Source organism: Ahaetulla prasina, chromosome 1 (assembly GCF_028640845.1).
Source record: "Ahaetulla prasina isolate Xishuangbanna chromosome 1, ASM2864084v1, whole genome shotgun sequence".
In the NCBI taxonomy this organism is placed as follows: Eukaryota; Metazoa; Chordata; class Lepidosauria; order Squamata; family Colubridae; genus Ahaetulla; species Ahaetulla prasina.
In genome coordinates, this window is record NC_080539.1 from 6163467 (window position 1) to 6179789 (window position 16323).

The window sequence follows — 16323 nt, forward strand, 5'->3', positions numbered from 1 at the left end:
ACCTAGACATCAAATTAATACAACACAACCCAATCAACAAACAACTACTAATCAACTAATCAGAGATGCAATGGAGAGAGGACAAAAAATAAATAATGCAATATTATTTGGACTTGAAAACACAAATGAACCAGATATCAATAAGATTCACAACATCATTGGAAATTATAATTCATCAACCATCTCCCCAAATGAAATAATTGCTGTCTCCAGAGATGGACCAGAATATAAAAACAGCGATGGGACAACAGCACCAAGATTTTGTAGAGTTATATGCACTAATGAGGACAGCAAACGCAAATTCATAAAGACTATAAACTCAATTGCTAAATCCAACCCTACCTACAGTAAACTTAGATCACGTCCTGACCTATCCTTTCTACAAAGGATACGCCTCGTGAACTTCGCACAGAACTTAAAAGAAGACAAGACAATGGTGAATCCAACCTATACATCGACTACCATGCTGATTGCATAAAAATAAAACCTGCAATCAAAAATCACCTCAAACCCCCATCACCCATAACAATCAACCAGCCATCCCAGTATTCAACCAAGTACCCATCCCCCTACCTCCCATTCAACCAACCATCTTACCAACTATCCAACCAACAGCCATCCAATCAACAATCCAACCAGCCATCCAACCAACCATCCAACCAACCATCCAAACAGCCATCCAAGCAGCCATCCAAGCAGCCATCCAAACAGCCATCCCAACAGCCATCCAAACAGCCACCCAACAATCCACCCAACCAGCCATCCAAACAACCATCCATCCAAACACCCAAAACTACCATCCAACCATCTATACAACCATCTATTGTCCACAACCCCCAACCTACTAACACCCAAAACTAGGTATGCACGCCCCTTACCTCTTCAACACCAATCATATCAGATCTCAAATGCAAATTGATAAATGCAAGAAGCATAGTCAACAAATTACCTGAATTTATCCTCTTATTAAACAGTGGCACATTTGATATCATTTTGTTTTGAAACATGGCTGAATTCATCCCTTCCTGACTCCATTATCTCAAACAAAGAATATCAAGTCTATCGATCAGATCGGGAAAACCGAAGAGGTGGTGGAGTGGCTATCTTTACAAAAGACACTGAATCTAAAAATATCCAAGTAGCACATAAACTCTCTCTTCCTGAAACCATAGTATGCGACCTATCCCTTGACACTACTCTTGATTCTTACTATGCTACAGAGCCCCGACTATGACATTACCCACGCAAATATGCTAACCTCAATGCTAACATGGACTACCTCTTGCCCATACCCTCTTATCTTCCTTGGTGACTTAAATCTACCTCTCATTAACTGGACAACCAATGAATGTTCAACTGACCCAATCCATACTACACTATACAACGCTGTTACAAACCTAGGTCTTGAACAACTTGTAACTAACAATACAAGACTCAACAACTGCCTTGACCTCATCTTCTGCAACAATCCAAACTCAATTTACGGTATACAAATTAAAGAACCTTTTTCAAACAGTGACCACTGCATGATTGATTTTCGTCTCAATATACGTCCATACTTAATCGTCATAACACCAGAACTCCCAACTACAACTTCAAGAAAGCCAATTCGACCTTATAAACACCGATCTTTCACTTCTGAACTGGCAAAATCTGTTTGCAACCTGCATAACCGCTGATGACCTCTATAGAATCTTCCTACTTGAAATCAATAGAGTCATTAAATTATATGTACCACGAATGACTACCATGTCCAAGAAAAACAAACTACCCATATCAATAAAAAAGCTTCAATCAAAAAAAATCCTCTGGAAAAGAAACAAAAAAGGCTATGTTACAAACTTCAGAAACCGTTACAGAAACATATGCAACCAAATTAAAACTGAATGCACAAATTACCACACCAAGCAAGAAGAAAACCTTCTACGCACAAATTCCAATCGTGCCTTTTATAATTTTGTCAACAGTAAACTTAAAGATTCAAGATCCATCCCACCACTAAAAGATTCTAACAACAAAGAATGCAATGACGAAACAGTCAAAGCAAACCTCTTCAACATTTTCTTTGGCTCAGTTTTTGTTAACTCCGATAACACATATCCAACATTCCACAAACGAACCAGCAATGACTATGATGATCTAACTCATATAGATTTCACAGAAGACAACGTTGGTAAAGCTCTTCACAACTTAAAACCATCGCTTTCTATTGGACCTGATGGTCTATGTGCATATTTCTTAAAAAAACTTTCCATTAATATAGCTGAACCCCTAAGTATTATCTTTGATAAAGCTTTCACTACCAGTTCTCTTCCCAAACTTTGGTCACTAGCCACAGTCATCCCCATCTTCAAAAAAGGAGACCCCAGCTTAGTCGAAAACTACAGACCGATCTCCCTTTGCTGCGTCACCTGCAAAGTCATGGAATCTATCATCAATCAATCCATTACCTCACACTTAGAAACTAACAACCTACTCTCCAACAAACAATTTGGTTTCAGGAAAAGTTATCATGTAACTTACAACTTCTCCACTGCAAAACATATGGACTTCAAATCTAGATCAAGGCAAATCAATAGATGCAATCTACATAGACTTCTGCAAAGCTTTTGACTCAGTAGTACACGATAAACTTCTCCTTAAACTAACATCCTATGGCATCTCAGGACCCCTCCACAAATGGATATCTGCTTTTCTGTCTAACAGACAACAAGTGGTCAAAATTGGCAATGCTTTATCAAATCCTGTTCCTGTCAAGAGTGGCGTTCCTCAAGGCAGCGTCCTTGGACCAACACTCTTTATTCTATACATTAATGATCTTTGTGACCATATCTCAAGTAATTGTGTTCTCTTTGCTGACGATGTCAAACTATTTAACACCACAGACAACACTTCTATCATTCAAAACGACCTTGACCATCTAACCGCTTGGTCTAAAATTGGCAGCTCCAAATTTCAACCAGCAAATGCTCAGTCTTACATATAGGAAAAAGAACTCTAAAACTAAGTACATACTAGATGGACATTACCTTACAGACGACCCCATCCCGTTAAAGACCTTGGAGTTTTCATGTCAAATGATCTAAGTGCCAAAGCCCACTGCAACTACATAGCAAAAAAGCTCTAAGAGTTGTAAACCTAATTTTATGTAGCTTCTTTTCCAAAACACCACACTACTAACCAGAGCATATAAAACATTTGCTAGACCAATTCTAGAATACAGCTCACCTGTTTGGAACCCTCACCACATCTCTGACATCAATACAATTGAACGTGTCCAGAAATATTTTACAAGAAGAGTTCTCCATTCCTCTGAAAACAACAAAATACCTTATCCCACCAGACTTGAAATCCTAGGCTTAGAAAACTTGGAACTCCGTCGCCTTCGACAAGACCTAAGTTTAGCTCACAGAATCATCTATTGTAATGTCCTTCCTGTCAAAGACTACTTCAGCTTTAATTGCAATAATACAAGGGCAACCAATAGATTTAAACTTAATGTAAACCGCTTTAATCTAGATTGCAGAAAATACGACTTCTGCAACAGAATCATCAGTGCTTGGAATACTTTACCTGACTCTGTGGTCTCTTCCCATAATCCTAACAGCTTTAACCAAAAACTTTCTACTATTGACCTCACCCCATTCCTAAGAGGACCATAAGGGGCGTGCATAAGCGCACAAACGTGCCTACCGTTCCTGTCCTATTGTTTTTCTTTTCTTCTTCCTATATATGTTTATATGTGTATATACTATATAATCTTTTTGTATGATGTTGTGACAAAATAAATAAATAAATAAATAAATAAATCTACAAGACAAAAGACCGTCAGCTCCAGGCTGATGGGATTAAGACATGGCCCTTCAGGACATAATGGGATCAAACCATCTAGCAGCAGAGCTCACCGCAGGGCACAATTTTATTTATTTTATTTATTTATTCAAATTTATATACCGCCCTATCTCCCGAAGGACTCAGGGCGGTGTACAGGCATTTAAAAAACATATAAATACAATATAAAACAATTAAAAAACTGATTCTAAGAAGCCCGTAAATTTAGAATTAAAATATCAAGTAAAACCCAATTTAAAACCAATAATTTAAAATCTAGCTCAGCCCTGCACAATTAAATAAATACGTTTTAAGCCCGCGGCGGAAGGTCCGGAGGTCCGAGAGCTGACGAAGTCCGGGGGGTAGTTCATTCCAGAGGGTGGGGGCCCCCACAGAGAAGGCCCTTCCCCTGGGTGTCGCCAGACGACATTGCCGCGCCGACGGCACCCTGAGGAGACCCTCTCTGTGAGAGCGCACGGGTCGGTGAGAGATATTCGGTAGCAGTAGGCGGTCCCGTAAGTAACCCGGCCCAATGCCATGGAGCGCTTTAAAGGTGGTCACCAAAACCTTGAAGCGCACCCCGAAAGCCACAGGTAGCCAGGGCAGCCTGCGCAGGATGGGTGGTATACGGGGGCCACCGGGGGCTCGATCTATCACCCGCAGCCGCATTCTGACTAACTGCAGCCTCCGGATGCCCTTCAAGGGGAGCCCCATGTAGAGAGCATTGCAGTAATCCAGACGAGACGTCACGAGTGCGTGAGTGACCGTGCATAGGGCATCCCGGTCCAGAAAGGGGCGCAGCTGGCGTACCAGGCGAACCTGGTAGAACGCTCTCCTGGAGACGGCTGTCAAATGGTCTTCTAGAGACAGCCGTTCATCCAGGAGGACGCCTAAGTTGCGGACCCTTTCCATCGGGGCCAATGACTCGCCACTGATGGTCAGCCGCGGATTTAGCTGACTGTATCGGGATGCCGGCACCCACAGCCACTCTGTCTTGGAGGGATTGAGCTTGAGCCTATTTCTCCCCATCCAGACCCGTACGGCCTCCAGGCACCGGGACAGCACTTCAATAGCTTCGTTGGGGTGGTCCGGTGTAGAAAAGTACAGCTGGGTGTCATCCGCATACAGCTGGTACTTCACACCGAAACCACTGATGATCTCACCCAGCGGCTTCATGTAGATGTTAAAGAACAGAAGGCGAGAGGATCGACCCCGCGGCACCCCACAAGTGAGGCGCCCGGGCCGACCTCTGCCCCGTCAACACCGACTGCGACCGGTCGGAGAGATAGGAGGAGAACCACCGATAAACGGTGCCTCCCACTCCCAATCCCTCCAACCGGCGCAGCAGGATACCATGGTCGATGGTATCGAAAGCCGCTGAGAGGTCTAATAGGACCAGGGCAGAGGAGCAACCCCTGTCCCTGGCCCTCCAGAGATCATCCACCAACGCGACCAAAGCCGTCTCCGTGCTGTAACCGGGCCGAAAACCGGACTGGAACGGGTCTAGATAGACAGTTTCATCCAGGTGTAAGGGAAATTGATATGCCACCATACTCTCTACAACCTTCGCCGCGAAGCGAAGGTTGGAGACCGGACGATAATTACCTAAAATAGCCGGGTCCAAGGACGGCTTCTTAAGGAGGGGCCTCACCACCGCCTCTTTCAAGGCGGCCGGGAAGACACCCTCCACCAAAGAAGCAGTTGTAATCGCCTGGAGCCAGCCTCGTGTCACCTCTCGAGTGGCCAGCACCAGCCAAGAGGGGCACGGGTCCAGTAAACACGTGGTGGCATTCAACCTACCCAACAACCTGTCCATGTCCTCGGGAGCCACAGGGTCAAACTCATCCCACACAATGTCACCAAGACCGCCCTCGTGCATCTCGTCCGTATCACTGCAATCTTGGTCCAGACCATCCCGAAGCTGAACGATTTTATCGTATAGATAACCGTTAAACCGTTAAACTCCTCAGCACGTCCCTGCAACGGGTCATCCCGCTCCCCCTGATGTAGGAGGGAGCGAGTCACCCGAAACAGGGCGGCTGGGCGGTTATCTGCCGATGCAATGAGGGAGGAGGCGTAGCTACGCCTCGCTTCCCTCAATGCCACCTGTGGACATTGCATCACCCAGTACACTTCGACCAAACCTTGGATTCAGACAACCTACAAAGTTAGCTATGGTCCCTACTGGTGAAAGAAATGTCCGTCTGGGTTCAGTTCCAAGTGGAGAGAAAGACACTGGAAACATGGAAGATGATTGGAAAGATGGTTTAATGGTGGACAGGACCACATGGGTTTGAGGCCCGGGGCAAAAGAGAGAGAGAGAGAGGAGAGAGGAGGGATGGAGAGAGAGAGAGAGATTTATACCCTCTGTTGGGCTTTGAATTTGCGCTTGTATTCTGACTGGTTGTCAGACTCCCATGGGGCCATGCAGGGGTAACTCTGTATGGTTAACATTGGGCGCTAACTAACAAAATGAAATTCAACAGTGAAATGTAGGAAGTTAGCAACCACCCTCCTCCTAGAAGAATGAAATATTTTAGAAAATATTTAAAAAGGCAAAATATATTTCCCTGGATGAGAAATGGAGAAACATGTTTTAAAGACAAAGCAGCTTCCTGACCCCCCACCACCTGTGTCAATGGGCCATTAAAGCCTCAGCCAAGCTCACTCATTTCCCCTCCACCTTTGTCAATGGGTCAAAGGTAGAAACTCATTCTCCCCACCTTTGTGGGCAATTAAGGCTTCAGCCAAGCTCACTCAATCCCCCCACCTTTGTCAATGGACCATCATTTGCAACACAATAGGACTCATCTAGCAACAGAAACTCACCACATGGCAAGGCTCAAGCAAGCTTGAGAGACAACCTACAACGTTAGCTACGACCCCTAGACCACCTGGGAGTTTGACAACCAATCAGGATACTCTTCCTGTGCCCCAGAAAGTTCAAAGCTCAGAAAAAGCATAAAGCCAGGGAGCACACAGGATCTCGCCCCTTTTCTGTTCAGGAACTCAAGCCATGTGATCCTGACCACCATTAAACCATCTTTCCAAGCAGTCTCCATGTTTCCAGTGTCTTTGTCCCCACTTGGAACTGAACCCAGATGGATATTTCTTCCAACAGAAAAAAGTGAAGTTCTACATTTAGGCAAAAAAAACCAAAATGCACAGGTACCGTATTTGTGGTACCTTGCTCAATAGTAGTACCTGTGAGAGGGATCTTGGAGTCCTAGTGGACAACCATTTAAGTATGAGCCAGTCGTGTGCAGCAGCTGCCAAAAAAGCCAACACAGCTCTGGGCTGCATAAACAGAGGGATAGAATCAAGATCACGTGAAGTGTTAATACCACTTTATAATGCCTTGGTGAGGCCACACTTGGAATATTCCATTCAGTTTTGGTCGCCACGATGTAAAAAAGATGTTGAGACTCTAGAAAGAGTGCAGAGAAGAGCAACAAAGATGATTAGGGGACTGGAGGCTAAAACATATGAAGAACGGTTGCAGGAACTCGGTATGTCTAGTTTAATGAAAAGAAGGACTAGGGGAGACACGATAGCAGTCTTCCAATATCTCAGGGGCTGCCACAAAGAAGAGGGGGGTCAAACTATTCTCCAAAGCACCTGAGGGTAGAACAAGAAGCAATGGGTGGAAAGTAATGAAGGAGAGAAGCAATTTTAGAACTAAGGAGAAATTTCCTGACAGAACAATCAGTAAGTGGAACAACTTGCCTGCAGAAATTGTGAATGCTCCAACAAGGCAAATTTTTAAGAAAATGTTGGATAGCCATTTGTCTGAAATGGTGTAGAGTTTCCTGCCTGGGCAGGGGGTTGGACTAGAAGATCTCCAAGGTCCCTTCTAACTCTGTTATTATGTTATGTTATGTTATGTAGGTTGTCTTTTGAATCCAAGGCTTGGTTGAGCCTTGCTGGGTGATGCAATCTCCCCAGGTGCCATGTGGTGAGTTCTGTTGCTAGATGGGTAGAGGGCTCATCCTACCTTTGTGGGATCTTGGGTGAGGGCATTTGCTTATGAATAGACCTAGCTATCTCTTTATCTCTTAAGTACTGACCCATCTTCCGTGGGCTATTGAGGAGGGTGCGGGCTATCAAGAGTGAGCCTAAAAAACCACGTTTCTCCATTTCTCATCCAGGGAAATATAATACTCTGCCTTTTTAATATTTCCTAAAATATTTCATTCTTCTAGGAGAGGGGTGGGTGCTAGCTTCAGTGGTGGGTTTCAAATTTTTTTACTACCGGTTCTGTGGGTGCGGCTTGGTGGGCGTGGCATGACTTGGTGGGTGTGGCTTGGTGGGCGTGGCAGGGGAAGGATACTGCAAAATCCCAGGACTCCGGAGGCAGAAAATAGTTAGAATTTTTGCTACCGGTTCTCCAGAACTGGTTAGAACCTGCTGAAACCCACCTCTGAGCAGGGAGGAGGATGGCGCCCTCCCCATGGCCAGTTTTCGCTCCTAGGAGGCTTCAGGGACAACCACAATTGATCCCAAAATTTCTGTTCATTAAGTGAGGCATCTGTTAAATGAGTTTTTCTCCCGCCACCATGCTATAACTTTTCTTGCCACTGTTGTCAAGCGGATCACTGCCGTTGATAAATTAGTAACACGGTCGCTAAGTGAATCTGGCTTTCCCTTTGTCAGAAGGTCGCTATATATATATATATATATATGTAGGTCTTTGGTTATTCGGGTTTTCTCCTGCGTAAAATTGGAAGTGTCTTGGCGACGTTTCGACGAAGTCTCATTCGTCATCTTCAGGCTTCAGCTTCGTGCTTCTGGGAGCAATGTGTGATTGCAGCTGTTTCTTCCTTGCTAATGGGGGAGTTAAAAGGAAGAAACAGCAGCGATCATACATTTCTCCTACAAATAGGAAGCTGTAAGCACCTAGCCTGATGATGACGAATGGGATTTCGTCGAAACGTCGCCAAGACACTTCAAATTTTACACGGGAGAAAACCCGAATAACCAAAGACCTACATACAAACACCCGCGAAAACCTCAGAAAACAAATATATATATATTTAACTAGCAGTTAAAAGGAAGAAACAGCTGCGATCACACATTGCTCCCAGAAGCACGAAGCTGAAGCCTGAAGATGACGAATGAGACTTCGTCGAAACGTCGCCAAGACACTTCCAATTTTACACGGGAGAAAACCCGAACAACCAAAGACCTATATATATATATATATATATTTGGGTATAATAGGAACCACCTTTGGTGGGAAGGGAACAGCGTTCCGTGCGCCTTTGGCATTGAGTCATGCCAGCAACAGGACCACAGAGACGTCTTCGGACAGCGCTGGCTCTTCGGCTTTGAAACGGAGATGAGCACCGCCCCCTAGAGTCGGGAATGACTAGCACGTATGTGTGAGGGGAACCTTTACCTTCACCTTTATATATCCTGGGGAAGAAGGGGGGGTATCCCTCAGGAGCATTTTCTATAGGCTTAACACACACACCCAACACCTCTTTCCAGGACTCAGACCTGAAAAAGAGGCTAAAACGTTTGGGGGTTCCCTTATTCCACACCCCAAGGCTCCTGCACTCTTCCAGTAGCGATCCAGGCTTAAGGACCAGCCACCATCCAAGTTTTTCCAAGTAGGCGCCCTGCAAAAGGATGGGAAGAAACGTGGCTGTGGCCTGCGGATGATGGGAATTGGAGTCCCCCAATAACAATAACAACAACAAGAGTTGGAAGGGACCTTGGAGGCCTTCTAGTCCAACCCCCTGCCCAGGCAGGAAACCCTACACCATCTCAGTCAGATGGTTATCCAACATTTTCTTAAAAATTTCCAGTTTTGGAGCATTCACAACTTCTGCAGGCAAGTCGTTCCACTTATTGATTGTTCTGTCAGGAAATTTCTCCTTAGTTCTAACATTGCTTCTCTCCTTGATTAGTTTCCACCCGTCGCTTCTTGTTCTACCCTCAGGTGCTTTGGAGAATAGTTTGGCTCCGTCTTCTTTGTGGCAACCCCTGAGATATTGGAACACTGCTATCATGTCTCCCCTGGTCCTTCTTTTCATTAAACTAGACATACTGAGTTCCTGCAACCGTTCTTCCATATGTTTTAGCCTCCAGTCCCCTAATCATCTTTGTTGCTCTTCTCTGCACTCTTTCTAGAGTCTCAGCATCTTTTTTACATCGTGGTCTTTGTGAGTGTGTGTGTGTGCTGGGCTTGCCTTTCTCTGCTTGCTGCTGGAGGAGAAAAAGTTGCACGTCCCTGCCCCGCTTGGAAAGCGGAGGGAGGGGGGATCTCCCCTCTTTGCAGTGTCCGCGGGAGTGGGGGTGAGGACCGGGGAGGGAGGGGGGTTGCACGCCCGTCCCCTGTCCCCGCTTGGGAAAAGCGGGAGTCTTTTTTTTTTTTTGAGTCCAGGGAGAGGAAGGGAGGAGGATAAAAGGGGGAAGGAGGAAAGAGGGATTGCACGCCCCCCCCGGCTTGGAAAGGGGGGGTTCTCTCTTTTGAGTCCGAGGAAAGGGCGGGAGGGGGATTGCACGCCCCTTCCCCCTTCCCCCCTTTTTCAGAGTCTGGGGGGAGGCGATTTGCACATTGCCTTCCCTCTTGGGGTTGCCTCGCTCTTTTGCAGAATCCGCTCTTTTGCAGAATCCGGGAGGAGAGAAATGGGGAGATGGTGGGATTGCACGCCCCCTTACTCCTTGTTAAAGGAGGGGCGGGGGTTTCTCCCTTTTTGCAATGTCCGGGAAGAGAGAGAGAGAGGAGGGGGGAATTGCACGCCCCTTTCACCCCTCCCCTTGGAAAGGGGGGTCTCCCTTTTTTTTCAGAGTCCAGGAGGAGAGAGGGAGGAGGGGTGTGTGTGTGGGGGGGAGTTTACACAACCTTTGCCCCACTTGGAAAGGTTTTTTTTTGTCCCCCCCCCGGTTTTTTTCTCGTTTTGCAGAATCCGGGAGGAGGGAAGGGGAGGGGGATTCGCACACACGCCCCCTCTCCTCCCCCTATGGTAAAGGAGAGGAGGGGGCCGCTCTCCCTTTTGGCAGCATCCAGGGAAGAGGGGGAATTCTACGCCCCCCCCCCGTCCCTCCTTGGAAAGGGAGGAGAGGGCTCTCCTTTTTGGCAGGGTCCTGGAAGAGAGGAGGGGAGGGGGATTAGTAAAAGGGGTGTGTGTAAAAGAGGGGGTCTCTCTTTTCCCAGTGTCCTGGAAGAGAGGAGGGGAGGAGGATTAATAAAAGGGGGTGTAAAAGAGAGGAGGGGTCTCCCTTTTCCCAGTGTCCTGGAAGAGAGGAGGGGAAGGGATTAGTAAAAGGGGTGTAAAGAGAGGGGTCTCCTTTCCCAGTGTCCTGGAAGAGAGGAGGGAAGGATTAGTAAAGGGGTGTAAAGAGAGGGGTCTCCTTTCCCAGTGTCCTGGAAGAGGAGGGAGGAGGATTAATAAAGGGGTGTAAAGAGAGGGGTCTCCTTCCCAGTGTCCTGGAAGAGAGGAGGGAAGGGATTAGTAAAAGGGGGTGTAAAGAGAGGGGTCTCCTTTCCCAGTGTCCTGGAAGAGAGGAGGAAGGGATTAGTAAAGGGGGTGTAAAGAGAGGGGTCTCCTTTCCCAGTGTCCTGGAAGAGAGGAGGGAGGGGATTAGTAAAAGGGGTGTAAGAGAGGGGTCTCCTTTCCCAGTGTCCTGGAAGAGAGGAGGAGGAGGATTAGTAAAAGGGGGAAAGAGAGGGGTCTCCTTTCCCAGTGTCCTGGATGAGAGGAGGAGGGATTACTAAAAGGGGTGTAAAGAGAGGGGTCTCCTTTTCCAGTATCCTGGAAGAGAGGAGGGAGGGGATTACTAAAAGGGGTGTAAAGAGAGGGGTCTCCTTTTCCAGTATCCTGGAAGAGAGGAGGAGGGGATTACTAAAAGGGGTGTAAAGAGAGGGGTCTCCTTTTCCAGTATCCTGGAAGAGAGGAGGGAGGGGATTACTAAAAGGGGTGTAAAGAGAGGGGTCTCCTTTTCCAGTATCCTGGAAGAGAGGAGGAGGATTACTAAAAGGGGTGTAAAGAGGGGTCTCCTTTTCCAGTGTCCTGGATGAGAGGAGGAGGGATTAGTAAAGGGGTTGTAAAGAGAGGAGGTCTCCTTTCACAGTACTCTGGACTAGAGGAGGATTGGTAAAAGAGGAGGGGTTAAAGAGGAGGGTCTCCTTTTGCAGAATCCAGGAAGAGAGAGGAGGAGGAGGAGGAGGGACTCATTGCACGCCTCCCTCTTGGAAAGGAAGGGATTAGTAAAGGGGGAAAGAGAGGGGTCTCCTTGTTGCAAAATCCGAGGAGGAAGGAAGGGGGGGGATTGCACGCCCCCTCCCCTCTTGGAAAGGGAAGGGGGGGAAAACAGGAGGGAGGAGGAGGAGGAGGAGAAGAGGAGGAAAGCCCTCTCCCCCTCCCCCTCCCGCGGGGAAGAAGCAAGCCGGGCGCGGGCACGCGCGCTTCCTCCCCCTCCCTCTTTGCTTGGCGGGGGCGCGCGCGGCGGAGGCGGGGCGCGGGGATTCCGGCCGGCCGGCGGGGTCGGGGCCGCGCGGCGCGCTCGCTGGCTGGCTGGCTGGCGCTGGGCTCGGGCTGCGGCGGGGCTCGGTGACTGCCGGCCGGGCGTGCGGAGGAGCGATGGCCGCGGGCGGCCCCTGCAGCATCGCCGAGGAGCGGACCTACCGCCGCTTCCTGGAGGCTTTCCTGGGCGAGTTCCGCGGACCTTTCGAAGCGGCGCCCGCCTCGCCCTCGGCCGCCGCCGCCTCCTCCGCGGACGGCGGCGAAGGAGCGGCTGCTGCTGCTGCTGCTGCTGAGGTCGGGAGCGAAGCCCGGGAGGAAGACCCGGCGCCCGGCGGGGACAGAGAAACCACCGCGGGCGAGGAAGAAGCCGAAGCCGGAGAAGCCAAGGAGGAGGAGGAAGAGGAGGATGGAGAGGAAGAGGAGGAAGATGCAGCTACTGCTGGACCAGAGGAGGTGGAGGATGGAGACCAGGAGGAGGAAGGCTCCGGAGCGGAGGGAACCAGCCTTCCCGGCGACGCCGAGCCCGAGGAGGCTCCTCCGACCGAGCCCGCGCCGCCTCCTCCTCCTCCGCCACCGCCTCGTCCGGCCAGCCCTTGCCCGCCGGTGCCGCTGCCTCCGCTGCCCTCGCTGCCCCGGCCGCTCTCGGAGCACATCACGGAGGAAGAGGTGGAAGGCGAGTGCCTGGACCTCTGCCTGCAGCAGCTCTACAAGTAGTGAGTGCCGGGGATGATGGGTTGTGTGTGTGTGTGGTGGTGGGGGGAGAGCTTCCTTGGGCGGGATTCCAGCTCCCATGGGCCGCTGCTGCTGTTGGCGGGGTGGGGAAGGGCTTCCTTGGGCGCCGCGGATGGGGGGGGGGGGAAGCGCGCGAGGTCTCCGAGAAAGGGACTCCAGGTCCCATGGTCCACAGGAGCGCGCTGTAGCCCTATGACTGAGGTGGTTTGAGAGGGTGGGGGACTACACCATCCATGCTCCTGACTCAGGAGAGGTGGTTTGAGAGGGTGGGGGACTACACTATCCATACTCATGACTCGGGAGAGGTTGTTTGGGAGGGTGGGGGGGACTACACTATCCATGCTTCTGACTAGAGTTTTGGGGGAGGGAACTACACTATCCATACTCCTGACTCCGGAGAGGTTGTTTGGGAGGGTGGGGGGACTACACTATCCATACTCCTGACTCCGAAGAGGTTGTTTGGGAGGGTGGGGGGACTACACTATCCATACTCCTGACTCCGGAGAGGTGGTTTGAGTGGGTGGGGGACTACAGTATCCATACTCCCCTGTCTTGGATCTCCAGTTCCTTTTATGTGTCGGGAAAGGATGGGAGACCACATCACCCATAGTCCTCCATTTCGGATCTCTAACCCTGCATATTATGGAGAGATTGTGGGGGACTACATCACCCATACTCCCCAATTTGGGATCTCTAGTCCTGCATATAGGGAGAGGGTTGTGGGGACTGCATCACCCATACTCCCCCATTGGGGATCCCTAGCCCTGCCTATCAGGGGGAGGGTTGGGGGACTACATCATCCATACTCCCCCATCTTTAGGCCTCCCTGTATCAGCTAAAGGTGAGGACTCCACCTTCCATGCTCCACTGCTTGGGAGACCCCACCCGTTGGAGGAGGAGAGGGTTCCCAGCAGGGTACAGAGACTACACTACCCATACACTCCGTCTCACTCAGGAGGTCTAGCTCAGTCTGGAGAGGCTAGAGCGTTGGACTCCAAAACCCACCCTCCACTGTTTCGGAACCACAGCCCATGGACTACAATATCCATAACACACACACCCCTCCTATCTCTCTCAGGAGGTCCACTCGAGCCCCATTCTCCCCTCCCCTCCTTAAGAGGGATTCATACCACCTACCACCCCCTTGTAAAAGCCCGATTGATTTCTGCAAAGCTAGAAAATACTTCGGAATAAAACCTGCATTCTTGCACAGATCTTCATCGCAATCACGTTTCGTTGTCTCGAAGATCAAAAGGATTCCAAACCCCTTGATTTTTCCCTCTTGCCCCCCTCCCCAATACAAACAGGAACCCCCCCCACCCAAATATCTGAACTGGATACCCAACAGGGCTGGTATTAAAATCAGTTATTTTATTGCGGGGCGGTTGTCAATTTTGGCTGACCATTAGACTGGACCGGCACTAAAGAACCAGCCACTAGCCATTCCCCAAGCAGGCACCCTGCAAAAAAAAAAAGGGGGAATACGTTACGGTCTGTGAATGATGGGAATCGGAGTCCCCAGGCCACATTTTCAGATCTGGTTTATTTATTTATTTATTTTTAAAGAAAAAAAATAAGGTGCTTTTCTACCTGTACCCAGAGTGGATCCTTTTTCCTTCCTCACTTGGCATGAGAAAGAGCGGTCAGATCACCTTTGGTTCCACCTCCAAAATCATGTGGTGGGGGGGATGAGGTACCCCTTTTTCTATGCCCCCACCTCACCTTGGCCTTGACCCCATGGACATCTAAACCTTGGAGCCCAATATTCTTCCCTGAATCCATGAATTGAAACTATACAGGCATAATGTGTGTGTGTATATAAATGTGTATACAGTATTTGTGTCCCCCCCCCTCTCTCTATATATATATATATATCAGTGGTGGGATTCAACCAGTTCGGGAGAACCGGTTGTTAACTTTTTGAGCAGTTTGGCAAACTGGTTGTTGGAAGAAATCATTAGGGCCGATTGTTTAACCGATTGTTAAATTATTTGAATCCCACCACTGATATATATATGTGTGTGTGTGTGTGTATACATATATACACTTGTTTTCTGAGGTTTTCGCGGGTGTTTGTATGTAGGTCTTTGGTTATTCAGGTTTTCTCCCGCGTAAAATTGGAAGTGTCTTGGCGACGTTTCGACGAAGTCTCATTCGTCATCTTCAGGCTTCAGCTTCGTGCTTCTGGGAGCAATGTGTGATTGCTCAAACCCCCACTAGCAGTTAAAAGGAAGAAACAGCTGCAATCACACATTGCTCCCAGAAGCACAAAGCTGAAGCCTGAAGATGACGAATGAGACTTCGTCAAACGTTGACAAGACACTTCCAATTTTACACGGAGAAAACCGAACAACCAAAGACCTATATATATATATATATATATATATATATATATATATATATATATATATATATATATATATATATATATCAGTTAAAAGGAAGAAACAGCTGCAATCACACATTGCTCCTAGAAGCACGAAGCTGAAGCCTGAAGATGACAAATGAGACTTCGTCAAACGTTGACAAGACCTATATATATATATATATATATATATATATATATATATATATATATATATATATATATATATATATATATCAGTTAAAAGGAAGAAACAGCTGCGATCACACATTGCTCCCAGAAGCACAAAGCTGAAGCCTGAAGATGACGAATGAGACTTCGTCGAAACGTTGACAAGACACTTCCAATTTTACACGGGAGAAAACCCGAACAACCAAAGACCGACATACAAACACCCGTGAAAACCTCAGAGATATATATATATATATATATATATATATATATATATATATATATATATATATATATATATATATATATATATATATATATATATATTTGTTTTCTGAGGTTTTATATATATATATATGGTTGTTCGGGTTTTCTCCCGTGTAAAATTGTAAAATATATATAAGCACAGCATGTGTGGGTGTACACACATATATATAGGCACAGTTTGTGTGTGTGTGTGTGTGTGTGCGCGCTTGGGGTACTCTTGAGTTAAAACCTGTGTGTGCCTATTTTCATGTACAATATATATGCATGTGTGTGTGTGTGTATTGTACATGAAAATATGGACACATAGATAATTGCTAGGTAATTCTGCGTGTGCATATTTTCATGCACAATATATGTGCATATACATGTGCGTGTGTATATATGTGTGTGTGTGTGTGTGTGCATATTTTCATTATATATGCACACACAGAATTATCTAACAATCAGGCTCAAAGGACAGTTTCAGCCCCTTCAGAAATCAAAGAG

General features: G+C 47.6%; 1 protein-coding gene across 2 annotated transcripts in view; it reads left to right on the plus strand.

Moving 5' to 3' along the window:
- Positions 1-16323, plus strand: part of PPM1E (protein phosphatase, Mg2+/Mn2+ dependent 1E) — a 259054-nt gene that overhangs the window by 100017 nt on the left and 142714 nt on the right. The window contains exon 1 of one of the 2 annotated variants that reach the window (XM_058164069.1): positions 12358-13015. The exons of the other annotated variant lie outside the window; for it this stretch is intronic. Within the exon in view, the coding sequence (XP_058020052.1) occupies positions 12420-13015 (596 nt within the window). The 5' untranslated portion in view covers positions 12358-12419. Of the gene's footprint in view, positions 1-12357; positions 13016-16323 lie in introns of those variants that run through there. 2 annotated transcript variants of the gene reach the window in all.